Genomic DNA, 18492 nt, shown 5'->3' on the forward strand with positions numbered 1-18492 from the left:
GCAGTTTTGTTGTTGCATCATCTTTTGTTAGAAGATAAAAGTTTCCAGTATATGCATTAAACCTGTCTTGTGTCGTTTGTTAAACGTAGAGGTAAATGCTACAACTTTCTTCCCTGAACTTACAAAAACTTTTCAGAGTAGCACCATCCAGGAACATGTGTAAAGCAGATGAAGAAACTAGTAAGTTAAGTATGTGATGTGTGTGCTCTGCAATGGCATGTGGGGCAGACAGACCATTTGTGAGCCAGCATTTCAGACCGGTATTGCTCCATATTAGTGAGTTTTTGGGAAATCCATCTAAAATATTATATTTAACCCATTACAATGATAAAAATGTCTTCAAAATGTTAACCCTTTCTCCACTGGGAGTAATGGTAAAGTGGATGACATCAGATTGGAGATAACTGATGAGCAAGTATCCAAATAAGTATGTAAATGTCAGGAGGCTGGACAGTGGTACAATGAACAAGGGGATGAATGCTTTTTACTTGTTGGTTTTTAACTTAAGGAAAAATTATAAAATTAATTATAAGTAATGGCATTGTTATGGCTTTTACATTTTGTACCCATATGGAGATTATGACAAACATTCTGCATATTAATGTGAACTATTTACAATCTGCTAAGTGTGATTTAAATAGTCTTTTTTTTTTTTTTTTTTTTTAAATCCTTGACATTAAATAGGTTTCTGTGTAGTTTGAATGTTCTCCCCATATATGCATGAGTTCTCTGGCTTCCTCCTATCATCCAAAGATATGCACTGTAGGTTTGTCACACTAAATTCTCCCTAGGAGTGAGTAAAGGTGGTTGGTAACCGGTTCGCCTTGCGTTAAACTGACCTGGCCTGGGATTACCCCAAGAACAGACAATCCAGATAACAGAATGACTTCCGACCTGTGGCCCTTGCATCACGTTATGAAATCCTTGGAGAGGATGGTACTGCAACTACTAAAGGGGCAGGTTCAGCATGTCCAAGAGCCACTTCAGTTTGCATATAGGGAGAAGACAGGAGTGGAGGATGCGGCTCTCTTCTCTTCTACACTGAACTCTCCTACGTGGATGAGGATGTTCTGAGAGGATTCTTGTCATTGATTTTTCCAGAGCTGTTAACACTTCAGCCTCTTACTGCTGGAAAAACTGACCGGCATGGAAGTTGAACCAAATCTCTTCTGGATAAGTGACTACCTGATGAACAGACCCCAGTTTGTTAAAATAGGTGACACAATGTCCAGCACCCTGATCAGCAGTACAGGAGCCCCACAAGGGATCATATTGTCACCTGCTCTCTTCACCTTATACACTACTGATTTCCAGTATAACTGATCTTTGTCACATGCAGAAATACTCACATGTAACAATAGCAGTTTCATCTATCAGAGGAAATGAGGGTGAGTACAGGAAAGTAGTGAGACACTTCAGAGTGGTTTGGGAAGAACCATCTGCAGTTTACGCATCAAAACCCAGAGTTGGTCCTGGACTTCTGTAAACAGCAGCCTTCTCCACAACCAGTCTGTATTGGTAGTGTGGATATAGAAATAGTCACATCCTACAAATACCTGGGTCTGATCTTGGACGATAAGCTGGACTCGTCTCAAAATACTACCTCTACAGGAAGGGCCATACGAAGCTCTACTTCCTATGGAGACTGGCATTGTTTAACATCTGCAGCATGTTGCACATGTTCTACCAGTCAATGGTCACCAGTGTGCTCTTTTATGCTCTGGTCTGCTAGGAGAGCTGTTTCAGCAAGAGGAGCCTCAACCAGCTGAATAAATTAAAAAGGCAGGATCAGTTGTGGGACTGAAGGCGACAAACAGCAAAAAAAGCTGGCCAAGCTTCTTTCCATAATTGTCAATAGTACGCACAAAGACTAAAATGTAAGGAGTAAATTGTGTAAGTTTCACAATTGCACTATTTGAGCAGTTCTGTTCAAAACTAAGCCAAACACTTGAGAAATGTGTGCCCATTTACAATCTTTGACAAACTATTTGTCACTACCAGGAAACTTGCCTTTAGTGGTCATCTCTTAATTATACTTAGACAAAGGCTGGTTTTCTTTTAAAGGATTGATTCCAAACCAATTAAAACTATTGATACTCAACATAAAGATCAATGTCAAATGATCCAATTTATATCAAATTAGTCTTTTTCCATCTTGTGAAAATTGTAAGCTGTGTTGAACCAAAAGTGGAGTGACCTTGACTTACACCAATGTCCATGCGTCTTCAAAATAAATTGACAGAGCCAAGAAGTTTGAAACTTTAAAAGGAAACTTCTTTAGTAATAGCAAAGAAGTAGGATCCAATGCAGTCAGACTTTAATCAGACACTTTAAATGTATACTAGATTGACCGACTCCCCAAAGGGGGGACAAAAGGAACAAATTATGAAGTTGCCAAATTTATTGGAAGCCTTCATACAAAAACAACTTATGGCTGTAGAAAGTTACAAAGAATTATTGTTGACATTTATATACTTTTGGCATTAAAGGCCTGATAACCCAACATCTCTAATTCTTCGCAAAGCATTTTAAATGTAAAACTTGGTTTAACAAGCCAAAAAAAAAAAAATTTTAAAAACAGACCAGTAGATATCTGTAGATTACACCTCAGTGGCAGTTTACAACACAAATCCACAAAAATAGGAAAGAAACTTTAGAAATAAAGAAAAAAAAAAATCTAATTTTAAATGGTAAATGAGAGGCCACTTTATTACACACAGCCATCTAATTTGGATGCATCTGCTTCAATGACATTTCTATGAATGCAAACATGTATATACACTGGCTCCTGGAAATACGTCTCAGACTATCGGCGCGATGGCATTAGAAGTTGCTTTGCCGTTACTGAATCTGGGAAAAGGTTGTGGTAGGTTGGTAAAGGAACATATGCAGCCGTTATCATTTTACCTGGAAGGAAAAAAATAAAATTAATGTTTGGGGTGAGTAGCTTGCTCCTACATGATTGTACAAATTCCACATTACATACCTGCAAACCAGCGTCCATGAAGAGCGTTTACAGTTGCCATTGCTGCAGGTATAGAGGGACACTTCACGTACACATTGCCCTGAATCAGAAAAGGTATGGAAGAAATTGTATTAACTACTGGACAAATTGAGAAAGAAACATACAGCCTGTCTAAATAAGATCCATACCAGTAGTAATGTGAATCTTTAATTACCTGTGCAGAATTCTTATCCACGTAGATGTGAACAACTCCTCCATGTTTGTTGCACTCCTCAATCACATCATCTTGGATTTCTGCAGCCCAACCAGGATCATTTTCTCTGTGGGGAAAAAAATGTTCCTTCATCAACTGAAAATAAGTGTATTCCTTAAAAAAGGCTTGACCATCTTTACACAACACTGTGTCAATATAGATGCTTGATGGGTTGATACATTTCTTAATCATACTGGCTTACCATACAAATACAATCCTAGAAGGAACTTTTACACTTAATCCATATTTAGCTTTCAGCTTCACTGAAAGGACTTCTTCCAGAAATGTGTCACTTCCAATAGAAAAATGTATGACAACTGCAAAATCCAAATGAGTTGGAATACAGTTGTAAGTTTAGAAAACATGAAACTGTGTGAGTGATAATGTTCTTACGCTTGTGGGTTGAAAAGGTTGGACAGCTGGAGACAGTGTGTGGCCAGTGGTTGCGAAGGGAGGTTCAAAGCTTGACTCGGAGCTGGAACTGTCAAAAGAATAATAATTAGTGAGTTTTACCAAAAAGAAAAAAGTACGTAGCATCACGTTGGCACTGACCTGCAGGAGCACCAATATTCCCAAAGGGCATAGACCCAGTCATCTGCAGAGCCTGTTGAGCTGCAGGAGGGATCTTCAGACCGGTGCCTGGACAGTAAGAGAATTTTCAGAGGCATGTAGCAGGTATACGAAGAGAATGGACATAGTTGCAATGAAATTGAGAAACGAGCAAAAAGCAACTATTTAATGTATGCAACGTACCCTCTGCTAACCGAGCCATAAGCTGCAGACGTCCGGTGGTGCCCAGGTCGATGCCAGTCCTTTCAAGCTCATCGTTATCCAGGAATGAGCTAGCTGTTGATGAGTCAGAGCGCTCTGTAACATGTCCCACCTTCATGGGACGCCCAGCCAGCTCAAAACCATTCAGCTGTTCCAGTGCTTTCTTTGCACACTCTGCGTCTGCAAACTTCAAAGAGTCAAGAGCTTACAGAAAAAGCCTGGAGGCCAATACAGCAGCACTTTCAAATATGACAAGTTCAACTTACTGAAATGAAGCCATATCCTTTGGATCGCCCAGTTTCACTGTCCATCATTAGCTGAATTCCTTCAATCTTTGGGAAGAAAAAAGTCAAGATGACTGTGGTATATTTACAATGGAGAATTGTTGGTAAGGCGTGTTCCCTACCTTTCCGAAGGGCTCAAAGATCCCTCTCAGCATTTCTTCAGTGATATTGAAATGAAGCGAGCCCACGTACAGTCGCATTGGACCTGCACTTCCCTTCTGTAGATTATTAGCCGCAGCAGCAGCTCTATTTTTTTCTGCCTGGAAATACATCAAGATGAACTGTTGATAATCTGGCTGTGCCACATGTAGATAACATAGTAAAGGTCAAGTTGCTGACCTGGGAAGCCTGGACAATAATCGGCACTCCTAGAAGTCTCTGGCCAGTGAGTCCAATTGCCAGTGGTACAGAAGATGACTCCACAAACTCTATGTATGCAATACCCTTAGATCTTCGAGAGTTTCTGTCAGAGATTATGCGCACATCTCTCACCTATGGAGAGAAACAGTCAAAATTAAAAAAATAATTTACTCTCAGATTTATCTGTTAACTTGGGCAGGAGAAGGAAAATGTTTTAAAAAATTCAACTTACTTTTCCAACAGCTGAGAAGAAATCCTCCAAGTCTCGAGCTCTGATCCTTGCAGCAAGCTGCATGCAGAAAACTGTGCGGGCATCTCTTTCCTCTGGTGTTAGATTGTCGATTGGTTGCCTTTGGACAAAATGAATATATATTTAAGAAATTGAAAACCTTAAAAAGCACAAAAAAATTAAACAGTTTAATTATATTTGTATATGGACTACTCACTAAAAGTTCGGGATATTTATCTTTTTGTATCGCGACAGAAAGTACAAAAAATACACTAAAACCTTTGAAGGTGAACTTGTTTGGACTTTCTCTAAACTTTTGAACAAACACGTAAAATTTTTCACCGTGTAAGTATTCATTAACCAACATGCTGTTCTCCAAAAACACGACTAGTTACAAAACCCCCACAAGTGTTTGAACCATGAATAAACCACAAAATGCTCCGTTTTCATGACAACTTGTATCCAAACAGTCATCTTCATTATACAGTTCATGGTTAGGCACCATCAAACCAAGATTACACTTAACATAGGATAAAACATTGACATTTTATGTTGTGGTGCACACATAGCTGTTGTATGTTTTTCTGTCAATAAATTATTTTTAATGATTGCACTCTTACTGCATGATTCTATTTAATGTCCTAGATGCATGATATACCAGCATGGTATCAGCTTTTTACTTCACAAAAAGTTGAATATCCCCAACTTCTGGTGAGTAGTGTATACTTTGATGTCACAGCAGTACCTGAAAACATTCTTGACATTTGATATGATAGTTAATCTTACCTGACAGGACTCTTTTCCTTTTTAAAGGGGCTTCTACTTTTGGAGCGTTTCCGACTAACAAAACAAAACCAAAAAGCAGACCAATCAATTATCAGATAAACTTTAGAATTGATGTGTATGCTTCATTAACTCAAGAGGTCACATACATGGGGCTCCTGCGTGCTTTGTAGCGCCCAGCACGATCCTTGCTCCGGGAGCGACTGCGATGGCGCTCCCGACTGCGGCTGCGCTTTTTTTCTCTGCTCTTGCTCCTCTTCTTGCTCTTCTTCCTGTCTTTGGATCTGCTCCTGCTTTTCTTCTTTCTTGAGCCTGGGCTTCGACTCCTGCTTCGGCTCCTTCTCTTCCTGAAACACAAAGGTGGGAATCAGAACCAGCCACCAGCCAAAATATGATTGTGGCTGGCATAGTCACAGAAATGCTACTGATGCCATATATATCAATTCCTGCAAAGCACATATTTTAATTGACAATAGAGATTTAAAACTTACTTTTTGTTGTGCTCATCGTGTCCGTTTGCATGAGAGGACTTGTTCTCATCCTAAGCAAGGTTTATAGAAGAACATCATGAGGACGTAGATGAAACATTTCAAGTCGTCAAAGGTAAGGGGGGTGGGGTGGGACAAGAGAAAATGCAAAATATATTCAATTAATAATAATATTAATAATACAAACTTCCTACTGTCAAGTCTGGACAGTGTGCTTCAACCCCCCCCCCATTGCTTCCCTTCCCACTCTTGTTTCTTTATTCTAACAAGGCTTCTCAGTACTTAATGCAATAATGCAAACTTAAGGGAGTTTCCAACATATTAGCAGAGTTTAGGAAGCTTAGACTATAGCCAGGTCATCTCCACCCTCCCCCCCTAACAGGTCGTACCAATGCCACTATTTGTGCCTAATCATGGGACCACGCATGGCCCATGGCCACTAAAAGAGATCCTGTGTGGTTGGAGTCAGTCCAGTGATCTTCACCCATTTTCGTTCTTGGACTGTAAGAGCTCGATGCCACCTCTGTCACACATCTTGCCCTGAAGCAAACAGGGATTCACACTTCTTAGTAATATTGATGCCCAAGAAAATAAATAAAAAGATTAAATCAACCACCTGTTACACAACCAGTATCAGCAGTCTGCATTAATACTTACAACCTTCTGACTTCAGATGGGTTAAATAACTACTGAAAATGCAGTCTTTAAAAAAAATGTAAAAACAATGACACTAGAAAGATGTAACTATTTTACAGTAATCCTAATATACTGATATAATGTGTAGCATGCAATAAAGTCAAGATGCTGATTCACATTAAAGCTGATTATGGCAAGGAGGCAGTATTCATATTTACATGCAAAAATAAATACATGAATATTTAAATAAATTCATAAAATTATATATATATATATATATATATATATATATATATATATATATATATATATATATATATATATATATATATGAAAATGTGTTCAGTTTCAGAAAGACAGGAGCCATGTCCAAAGTAAGTTAGTCTGTAAGGACAAGCCATATTCTACAGATTTAGCTGCAGAGTACTTTTTCAGGTAAGACCGTAAGTATTAATCTCTAATCTTCAATAAAGATCAATTAAATTTTACAGCAAAAATGGAATAATTTCCACCAAAGAACTAGGCTTGGCCAAAATACATGCTAAATAAATTCTTGCTAAAAACACAACCATATGCTTCTATTGCAAAATATATATATTTTTATGATTAACAATAAAGACGGCACATTAAGGATGAGAGGCAACTTGCAGGCTGTAAATCCAAATACTGCCTCCTTTGCTGGACAGGTAAAGATGGGCTTATCAACCACTGGCATTCACCTTGTTGCAACCGAATAGGGATTGGATGATCTAGGTTGAATCTTTTAGTCCTTAAGTGAACCACAGTACATCAGTATATGCGCAATAACTACCTTCCTTTTTTTTCACAGTTCACAGTGGAATCAAAGATGAATTCATGGGAGTAGAGGTGAGATATCATTAGGGAAGTCTATAAAGAGAGATAGATGTGGATTTATTGATTATTCTGTATTGCGTTTTAATGCTTAATTACACCACACAACAAGTAAGTTAACTTTGTCACAATAGCAAATGTAAAGAGCTAATAAAGGAGTACAAAATAACAATGATACAGGGCTCATTTCCGTAACTTTCAACCCACCTTTCTGTATGGTGCTTCCAGCATGGCCTCAACGTCAAAGTCATCAGCCATATTGATCCTGTAAACAAAAGTAGTCGCAAAAACTAATTACAATCACGGCTATGCACACAAGGCCTCTTACAACGCTAACTAAAATGGTCGATGTCAACGATAAGGGGCTACAAATTTAATTTCGTTTGCATTTCTTCTGTCAGATTTCAGTCATTCACACTTAAAATCTTAAAACAGTTAAACCAGCAACATATTTAAATGAATTCTGTCAAAAGGCAAGTAGTAGACTGAAAGAAAGCTTAAATAATCACTTTCGAGGTTAGCTAAGAGACACGCGTTCTCGACACGAAGCTAATGCTAACTAGCCACATTCAGAGACGGCTTTTCCGTCGTTTAGATTTTAGTTTGTTTTAAAGTTTTTATCAACAAACTTCGACAACTACACGGATGATAAAGGTCTAAAAAGATACGCAAATGTTCGAGTGATAATAAAGATAAACTCCCTATTACCAAAAAAAAAAAAACGATTAAAAGGGGCGCAAATAGCTGTTGGTTGAAAAATAGGCGTTCAGCTCAAAGTGCCAATATGGCCGCTAACAGCATTTCCGCGGCAACGAGCGAGCTTAATTAGCAAACATGACGTTACCGAGTAAAATGGATGAAATGATGTGCCAAAGTCAAAGTTTCACTGCCAATGTGGTTCCTAAGCGGTTCGTCTCGAGGAATCTCTCTTGGCAGAAACCAAAAAGCTAAGATGGATCCCAATATTCGATGTTATGTAACCCTTGTTCCGCCCCAACTTTGTGCAGCAATGGTAGCAGGTCGCGGCCTGACAGCCTCCTTCCGTCTTCTTCCCCTTCTTCCTCTCTATTCATTTTGCTGCAGCGGCGGCGATATGTGTTTTATTACTGCCGCCTACCGAAGCCAAGTGGAACTTACCTGCACAATTCAACAGCAAGATAAGGTTAAAAATAATGTTTTTCCTTTTTATTCCTTACAGCGCTAACACAGCTTAAAAGACCCAGGGCTTTGAGACATACACCTGCAATACAATTTAGAAAACAACTCAGAAATTAAACTGAATGAATTATGAATCCCTAGAGGAAACTTAATAAATAATTGGATTGATAAAATAGTTGGAATTATAAGAACAATTAAAATTGTGAAGAAAGGAAAGCTGATGTTTTGAAAATTTAAAGCATTCCTTTCTTATTCTTTTCAAATTGGTTGAGGCAGATAACCAGACTTCCTGGTTCTGCTGAAGGTTTGACCCTACTGAAGTTTTTTTTCTACCCTCCATTGTCACCATGTCCAGCTCAAGATGGAAGATTGAATTAGAATAAATCTGTTTGCATCCTTAGTAAAGCAGTTATTATTTTTGAATGAACGTTTTATAACCAGTTATTCTAAACTGCACTAACTGGAATAATCAGTTTGGTCGAAGTGGATTAAGACTGGACAAGTTTTTTTTAAATAAAATATTCCCCTGTTGGTATTCACTCTTATTTTGATATTCAAGTGCTGTCAGATATGTGCCAGTCTGAGATGTGTGACTGACACATGATTACCATCCCAGTGATAGACAAACTCATTTGAATGACTTTCTGAAGCCAGTGGTGATCCCAAATGAGCAGGAACTTCACAGCTGTTATGGCTATGAGAGGTGTATATTTCTTTACACCTCTCATAGCCAAGGCATCCTCAACTTAAGTTTTCAAGGCCCACTGGCCGACAGGTTTAAGATAGGTAAAATAAAAAAAATTCCCAGTCCATCACATGTCTGGACTGCAGGAGACACCTGAACGTTTACACTGCCACGCTGTTTTCACACAGGTGTGATTTCACAATATGTTGCTTATTAATGAAAAAGTCATAATAAAATGAAAAATATTTTATGGATACCCACAGGAAAATTCATTAAATCATTGCATCAATTCCAGTTTATTATTTTCTGAAGAAACTTAAAGTATTAGCGATGTAGCCACAGAGGTGGAAAGCTACCCATGCAGTGAACACCAGTGCCCACACCCCATTGTGGATGATGTTTTTAACTGTATGCTTGCAACAAATTGAATGGTTTCTCCCAAGTCTGGGCTGACATGACACATGCCGCAGCCACAGTTTGTCAAAATAATATTTAACACTTCCGATGCTGCAGTTATTCAAGGAAAATGTTAAAGTTTGAAGGCAAGAATTCAAAAAGGTGCAACTGGGAAGTCGAGATAAAAGCTTACAGCAAATGAGAAAAATGTTGACTGTCAAACAGTTCATGATTCACAGAGTTTATGATAAATTCACTGGTCTCTTATGTGCAATTTGCTCTGTATATGACAATGAGCACACCCCCATCAGCTCAGTAGAGTGTCTTTGTTTCAAACTTAATTTTCCTTGGAAACCCTGAATAGACCCCCTCCCCCCAAAGGAAAAAAGTCTTAGGCTTTAAGATAAATGTGTCTGTCTTTTCTTGTTATAAAGGAGTAACAAGTTTTAGCTGTCTTTCTGGAGATATGGCCGTTTCATTAACTTATTTTACTTAATGTAATATTGCTACTAATTCTCAGACCTGAAGACCTTCTGGGCCTGAAGACAATGATAAAAAACACTTTGTGTTGAAAAATTTCTTTAGATCAATTTCTGTGATTATAAGAAGTGTTGCTAATAAAATTCTTTACAATAACAACAAAAAATTTGGCTCCCAAAAAACTTTAAACCTTTTATTTTTCTTTATAACCATATTATGGACTTTAGTTTTATTCTTTTTAAAACATCTTCTCTGCATTCTCTGAAGAAGTAAAAGGAAATGTCTAGTGAGTTTGATTATTAACCCTTTTAAAGAGGGAGTTAAGTATAATAGACCCATAAAAGTCTAAGAGGTTAAATATTACAGATCCCTGGTGGTGCCGAGTATCCCGAGTCAGAAGGGAAGTGTTTAAATATCTGGAGTTTAGTCTTGTTTAACATAGGGATCGCAACACTAAAAACACATGTCTGATATTATACAAATGGTTTAAATATTTATGTTTTCCCATATTTCCTTACATTTAATCATATTGATTGGCCTAATTGCAGAATTTGCAGCCAGTTTCACTGTTGTTTCATTCACTGCATGAACAGATTTAAATGTCTAGATTAAAACAAATCACTGTGTCTGAAATTTAATTTCTTTCTAAGGTCCTCTGCACTGAATTCATACTGTGGATATAATTTCTAATTTAACTGGTTTTTATGTAGTCTATGGTTGAATGTATTCACTATTCAAATTTTTACTTAAATGTCTTAAACACCTTGGACCATTAGATTTCCTTTTTGCCATTTTTCTTGAGATAAAAACAACTTGTGTTGCCCAAATTTGCCTATAAAACAGAATTTCGACCACAAACAAACATGGAAAATCACTATTTTTATGAATAGAAAAAAAGAACTTTGTTAGTTACAGCTGCTTGTTGCCATCTAATGAATATTAAGATTAACTGTCTACCCTGACATCCGAGTAACAGTTCAACTTGTAATGGGTATGTATGTAATATGTAAAGGTATGACTGGGAATTTGTTTGAAGTGTACACACATCATTATGTCAAAATCATGCCTGAGTGACTATTCTGTGAATTGACTGTTCTGTGAAATATACTCTGAAGCCATACCTGATTTTTCTGCTTTGTGAAAACATTCATTATAAGATCGAAGTGAAACATCAAATTTATTATGTGCAGTCCCTATGCAATGTGTTTATTACAGTGTAATGGATAAAAACATTTAATCGATGATTTGTGCACACAAACTGTTTGCATAATAATTATAACCTCAGAAAAATAACAAATCAGTTAAATGCAAGAACATAACTGAAATAATGCACATCATTAAATAAAATCTTCTGCAGTAATGGTGTTATTTGGTTTAAGCGGTGAATCATAGTCTGGAGGAACTTAAAAAAAAAAGCTCATCATCAAAACAGAGATCATCAGAAGGTGATGCAAGGTGTGGCAGTCTCAGTACATAACCTGTAAGTATGCCTCCCAGTGCTGACAATTCTATCGTTGAGAACACAGCTGCAACCTGGAAGAGAGCCTGTTCCTGGGCAGTCCTTGCCAAACCTGACTGTACGCCTGGGATCACAGTCTTTAACTCTTGAAGCATAGGGTCTCCCTCTGTTGGTGCTCTGTGAGTAAAAATCTCATACAAACTGGGGCCATAAACCTCTTCATCTGCAACCAGTATTGCACATATCCCAGCAACACATGATATAAGTCCTGTAAGTCCATGCAAGTTATGTATCCCGCACTGATCCTGGATCCTGCAGCGCCGTGCTAGGAAGGGGCTCAAGAATTTGTAACCCAGCATGCATGCAGTGGAGCCCAGCATACCTAAAATGTATGCAGCTGCAGGTGATATCATCATTTCTACGGACACCCCGACTGTCACGCCTCCTGTCAGGGTCACATTCTGAATATCAGCCATTGTTAGTTTACCATTTTGTTCAACATTGCAGAGAGAGCAAAGGCTGTGAGTGTGGAGGCACTGAGGCCAATAAAGGTGTGGAGGATGGCCCTGTGTTGGTCATCCCCTTTTAGAGTCAATGCTGAGTTGAAGGAGGGCCAGAAAACCCAGAGGAATAAGGTCCCCATCACAGACACGATGTCAGACTGGTAACTGGTGTTCTCCTTTGCATGGCCTTCATTTAAACTAGGCCTGTACAGCTCAAAAGTGACACCCAAACCAAAATAGCAGGCGAAAAGATGAATGAGAATGGAGCCACCAGCATCATTGATCTTTAGATACTTCAGCACAGCCCACTCTGTGACTGCAAATGCTGGCACCTCCAGCAGAGCCATGACAAGCAGCTGCAATGGGCTGGTCTTCCCCAGCACTGCCCCAAATGATATCAGCACCACAGCACAGGCGAATTCGGCATTTATGAGATTGATCACTGCAAGGTGGATCTTACCATCATGGTAGAACTGGAAGTAACCCTGAACCAAAATTGCCCACTGGATCGCAAATGTTGCTGTCAGAAAGTTGAAAACCATCCCCCCAAAGCCATACAGTCGGAAAAAGGCCAGTAAGCATCCAAAGCCGAGGAATATCATGGTCTGTATATCTGTGAAGAAAGGGTAGTCCTTGTACACCGCATTGTGCATCGGATTTGTCTGGTTGGTCTGAAAACGAGCATCAGCATGCTCATCATAGGTGACGAAGGCTGCATACAGGACAACAATAATCACCTCAGTGACAAACACAAACAGGTAACTTTACTCGAAGTTTGGTCGATTGTGTGTTCATCCTGATGACTCTTTCGAGAGAATAGCATTGATTTCTTTTGCTGCCAGGATCAGCTTTGTTGAGATAAGAAATGTTAAAAGTGGCTGATGCCACTCAGACAAACAACACTAATCCCCTCCAAGAGAAATGCAGCTGTGTGGACTTTGTCCTTTGCAATAAACAGTTAAGCTATGTCAGCAATTTTTAAAAGCAAAATCTGAAAAATTTCTGTGAATTTCTGTTGTCAAAAAAAAAAAAAGAAAAACGGAACTGAAATTAAAGTAAACATTTTTACATTATTAATTCATTCATCAAAACTGTTTTTTTGGGAGTAGCTGCTTAACAGCAGTCAGACCTCGAGGAGGCCGACGCTGCAATCATTAACAGAATGTCCCCCCTTTCTTAAAAAAGAGGAGGTCAAATGAAACTCTTCCCAGAAAAGAGGCATGAAAATTGTCTCTCTTTATTGCCATATTTCTCCCAAAAAGCAAAGAATCAAACCAAGGGGTAAAACATCACATAAGATTTAGTTTTTTTTATTTTCCATATGACTATGTGGTGCTTGGTATAATTTCTAGTCTTCTGATGACTACAGACTGAACTAATTTGGACCATTAGCTCCTCAGGGGGGATCTGAAGATTCTATTTGCAGCAGACAAGAGGAGGAGGGTGCAAACCTCCTTTTCATCAGCAGATGTCTCCTCTCCTCTACACAATGTTATGGCCAGAGGAGCAGCTTCATGCAGAAGCTAATAATCAGCGTTTGTGCTACTGAACATGTTTTTGTGAATTCTGATTTTTAATTCATTTCCAATAGACAGATGTTGCAAAACATTTCCTGCTGGGTTTAGAAACATCATCCTAATCTGTTTGCCAAGTTTTAAAGACAACATAGGAAACTAAACATATAAAGAATTTCAAAACTCTGCAATGAAGCTCAAATTTCCACATTTTGGTTGTTACAACCAATGAGAGAAATAAGTCATTCATCAGCATTCAACACAGGAGATATTTCTGCCTTGAATCTTTAAAAAATAAAACAAAACAAAACCCTACAGATGAGGTAAGTCAAGCATATGTATTATGTAGATTATCAGAGGACCCAATCCTTCTTGCTGGATGAGTTATTGTGGTTTATCTTAATTTAAAACACAAGTTATTGAGTTAAAGTAAGCTAAGTAAAAGCAGTAAGAAGAGCCTCTTGATGTGTTTTACTCTTGTTGTAAATAGCAAGTCCAGTGTGTTTAATTCACAGCTGTCATATTAAGACCAGAACGGTGGTGACGGTTCAGATATTGTGGCTGACTTATGACTGAAAAACCCCCAAATTGGAAATGGTCCAGCACAGGCAGTAGAGTGACTAAACATGGGCAGATAGTGTCATCTGCTGGCGAGTGGAGCCGTTGATAGGACCTGTAGCGGACCTACTGTACATTAACAACTCAAATCTGACACATTTTAAGTGATGACGATCTTAGACCTCTTTAGTACAAAATGCAACAAACGATACCAGAAAAGATGACAGAAACTTATAAGTGCTGTATTAAAATTATTTAGATTTATTGCATTTTATTCAGATATATAAAATTGGTTTCTGCAAGCCATTATCACACCCTGTTCAAAAATGGTGTTTCCATTGCACTCTTGCCCATCACCCCAGGCTTGCTTAGGATTGGTGATAAAATAAAAAAGAGAATAGTTTTTTTAAGATAATCATTTATTTTGAAATGAATTGACTTATATGAACACAATTATTACAAATTCAACTGATGTGGATTGTAACTGGACTATGATAAATAGGATTTAACTAGACTCACTCTTTAAAAGTGCTCTGAAAATTACTTGTACGTGCAAAAGATATAGTAAAACATAAAGTTTGTGTAACATTTTCAAAGACATAGCAAATGTCTTATTTTATATCTACAAAACTTGTTTACGCTCACGTGCTATTGCTACCCCTAAAATCCCAGATCTTCATGTAAATGCGCCTCTTCAATCTGCTGCACATCTTCAACATGTTGTAGATCTTGTTGCATCAGAAAAATGAGTGACATATAGCAAACACACTGCGTGAGAAAGTAAGAAAAAAGAAACTGCGATGCTACATTTCTACTGATCAGCATGATTAACCTGTAAAACAACTCTATCATCAAAAGGAGCTACAGGAGAGTCGTCATTGTTGCTTTAAATGTTACACACCCACTCCTGTCAAGATTATGAGTCAAATAATGATTCCTCTGTGCAGATTATTACCATTAATATGTTGTCATACTGTATATTGCAACATAAAAGCGACATGTGCACAATAAAGAAAAAGATATATAGGCTACTGCAAGGACTCTTTCTGTACTAATAAACTAATTTGGGGTAAGATAACATACTCTTGTCTTTTCCTACAACTGTAACAGAATTAGTAGATTTGATGGACTAATAAGGATGCCAAAAAGAAAATAAAGAAACAAATTCTATGACACATTTGTTCAAAACTATACATAAATATACATTGACTGAACGTTTCTGCAACCTTTAGAATAATCTGTATTTCTGCATGAAATGCAAAAGTCATCATTTATGCATTAATGTAAACTCTGAAATAGAAAACCCGGTTTTTGTTCATCTTGTTGCAGAAATACAAACATCTCTACAGGGTTCACTAAATTTTTAAGTATAACTACACATGCTAAACATCCACTGTTAACACATTCACACCAACAAAAAACCTAATTTCTGATTAATGAACAGAAATCTAACCTATGCTTTCTGCTATGCCCTTTTAACACATCACGCACATTTAGTGCCTGCTTTTTAGATTGTTACATACCGGCAGACGTATACAAGTGAACTTTAAAAGCCAGGGAAGTTAGTTACCTTTGGACAGAACAAGATTAGTAGTTTTGCCCGTTATTCTGGTTATTATGTTGAAGGAATTCATCTTTAAGGATAGATCTTGACAAACAGGCAGATAAAAAGTACCAAGCTGTTTCTGTCTATGCTCTCACCATCTTTGAAGTACATCAAAAGTAATAATATTACTAAATTTCTTTCTTCTGATCCAAATTGTGAAAAGTCATCATCAAGTCATATTTGATGTTGAAGTTATTATTTATTTTTAGACAATACATAGCCTATATGCCAGGATCTGTGGCAACCATGAGCCTTCTTAACTTTTATTTTTGCAGGAAATTGATAACTATGCAATGGGAATTTTAGAAAATAATCTGGAAAAAAAAAAAAAATCTAACTTAATAATATAAAATAATGATTGAAAAAAAATTTTCTTCGCTGTTTATGTGGGATCATCTATTCAAAACTAATATATGTCTTTAAATTGACTTAAATGTGGAAACCCACATGATAATAAAATGATAGGTGAATGTTTTGGGTTTCAGCATGTCACCTGAAGTCAGCTGCCCAGTGTGTCAAAAATATATAAGAATAAACCTCATTTGATCCATTGAATTAGCCTTTTACACTGACAAACACCTCTGCTGCTGTGGATGTACCACATCACTCCAAGAGACCCTCATCTACACACTGAATTACTTTCATCAACAGCACTCTGGCTTTTTTTTTTTTTTTTTTGTTAATCCAAACCTACAACAACAGAAAACGTAAAGACAGAAAAGACTGAAGAATAAATACATAAATAACAGTAAACATAATTATGGAAAATAAGTAATAATGAAAATGAAAAGAATATTTCAGAGGAAAAAAAGTTGAAAGCAAGCCAGAAAGGGAGTTTTTTTTAAAAATAGGTTTGTGTCACATCTTTTGAACCACCCACAAAGATGGGTCCATGGGAGTCGATGCCACCTGAAAACGCTGCTGCGTGGGTGCAGCGTGCTGGTGACAGGATCGGAGGATTTTCCTGGAATGACAGAGAGACAGAGGAGGCCAGAGTTCTGATATGTGCTGTGAAAAGCCCCTCAGGAGTAGATGGTAATGACTTCACGTCCTCCTCCACGCACAAGGAGAACCCGATTTAGACCTTCAGTGAGCACCTCAAGGAACTCCATGTCTGAGACGTTCAGAGTGAAGGACTGCAGCTTTTTTGTGCTTTGCATAAAATGGTGAAACATCTAATCTAGTTCCTGCCATTTTCAGCTAATGAATCCCACAACTCAGGCATGTATCACACAGTTTATTTTGTTATGTATCCGTGTTGTCAATTTACAAAATTATTTTCCTCTTGTGAAAAAAAAATATATAATGACCTGTAATAACTCACAAAAATACATAGAAAACAGTAAGTTAGGTGAAGGATACAGTTTTCATCACCCACTCGATTCTTTGGTGGTCCCGGCATGTTGAGCAGGACAAGTTTAGCCTCTTTAGACTTTTTAGTGATGACCTCATTGAGCCGCATTGCTGTATGCATGCGCCTCACGTCGCTCTGGTTTCTGATGGGAGAAACAACAGTTCTGGCTGGGTTTGATTCAAAAATGGACCTTTTAGTTGCTCAAGTCAAGCAGCTTGCCTCACAACAAAGTGTTTTGTACTTACAAGTTCTCCCATTCCCTGCAGCATGATTGGAAAAAAGTAATAATATCTGAGTTACATAAAGGAGAACTGCCAGTACACACAGGAAACTGCATATATTTCTTTGTTTTTCCTATTATAATTAACATGACACACACTGACTGGTCATTCGGTACACCTATTAAATTTCTTATTAACACAAATAGCTAATGCTACCCATAGCAGACATGTGCTATGTGCAGGCGGATTAGCACGCAGCTCTTAGCATATGTCTGCTATGTGCTAGCTTGGTTTAAACTTCAGCAAGTGGAAACAACTTGCTGAAGTTGCATCAGAATGTGTAAGAACCAGATTTAATTGACTGAACGTGGCATGGTTTTGTTTTTGCTGCCCGGTGAGCTGTATTTTAGATTTTCATGCAGGGTTTGCAGGATCCACCCTGCCCAGAAAACATTGTTCTGACTGGTAGCGGTGTAAAGGTGTGGAGGATATGTTTTGGTAGACTTTAAGTCCCCTTGTCCCAACTGAAAATGGTTTAAATGGCAGAGCCTAACTGAGTGTTGCCGCTGACCATGATAATCCTTTTATGAACTTAATGCACCCATCTCTTTATGGCTTCTTACACTATGCATGTTTGCAAAAAATGAAAGACTTTCAAGATTCATTCATTAATTATTTGTATTGCTTAGTCCGATTAAGGGTTGTAAGGGAGCCTATCCCAGCAGTCTTTAGGCGAGAGGCAGGGTACACCCCAGACAGGTTGCCAGTCCAACCAACACAAAGAGACAAAAAGCCATTCACACTCACCCCTAACATGCATGTCTTTATGGTGGGAGGAAGCTGGAGTACCCTGAAAGAACCCACACATGCATGGGGAGAACATGCAAACTCCACACAGAAAGGCCACTGACTGAGCCCCCCCCCAGCCAAGGATCAA

The 18492-nt window shown here is 38.0% G+C and overlaps 2 protein-coding genes and 1 pseudogene across 3 annotated transcripts in view; all 3 read right to left on the bottom strand.

Annotated features, from left to right (window-relative positions):
- Positions 1-2279: 2279 nt before the first annotated feature.
- On the bottom strand, positions 2280-8660 carry LOC306755513 (RNA-binding protein 39-like). Its single transcript, XM_079239919.1, has 15 exons — positions 8466-8660; positions 7829-7886; positions 6137-6186; positions 5795-5992; positions 5649-5702; positions 4866-4983; positions 4613-4765; positions 4396-4533; positions 4256-4321; positions 3972-4176; positions 3771-3857; positions 3612-3699; positions 3180-3285; positions 2987-3065; positions 2280-2907 (listed from the first exon to the last, which is right to left on the bottom strand). The coding sequence occupies exons 2-15, from the start codon at positions 7877-7879 to the stop codon at positions 2807-2809; spliced, it is 1494 nt and encodes a 497-aa protein (XP_079096045.1). The 5' UTR covers positions 7880-7886; positions 8466-8660; the 3' UTR covers positions 2280-2806.
- A 3017-nt stretch (positions 8661-11677) lies between these two features.
- Positions 11678-13097, bottom strand: LOC306754514 (ammonium transporter Rh type B-like; annotated as a pseudogene). The gene has a single exon. The product of its transcript is annotated as an ammonium transporter Rh type B-like (transcript).
- Positions 13098-17002: 3905 nt separating this feature from the next.
- The window catches only part of slc12a5b (solute carrier family 12 member 5b), a gene marked incomplete at both ends in the record, with an annotated part of 38328 nt that continues 36838 nt past the window's right edge, over positions 17003-18492 (bottom strand). Inside the window, 3 exons of the mRNA XM_079238786.1 lie at positions 17003-17094; positions 17343-17476; positions 17580-17594. Coding sequence (XP_079094912.1) covers positions 17003-17094; positions 17343-17476; positions 17580-17594 — 241 coding nt within the window. The remainder of the gene's footprint in view (positions 17095-17342; positions 17477-17579; positions 17595-18492) is intronic.

Source organism: Telmatherina bonti (assembly GCF_933228915.1).
Source record: "Telmatherina bonti genome assembly, chromosome: 4".
NCBI classification, from domain to species: Eukaryota; Metazoa; Chordata; class Actinopteri; order Atheriniformes; family Telmatherinidae; genus Telmatherina; species Telmatherina bonti.

Coding starts and splice junctions, on each gene's coding strand:
- LOC306755513 (XM_079239919.1), bottom strand. CDS start 7,879: ATGGCTGATGACTTTGACGTTGAGGCCATGCTGGAAGCACCATACAGA. Junction 3,858..3,971: donor TATGGCTCGGTTAGCAGAGG/GTACGTTGCATA, acceptor CTTACTGTCCAG/GCACCGGTCTGAAGATCCCT. Junction 3,700..3,770: donor GAATATTGGTGCTCCTGCAG/GTCAGTGCCAAC, acceptor TTCTTTTGACAG/TTCCAGCTCCGAGTCAAGCT.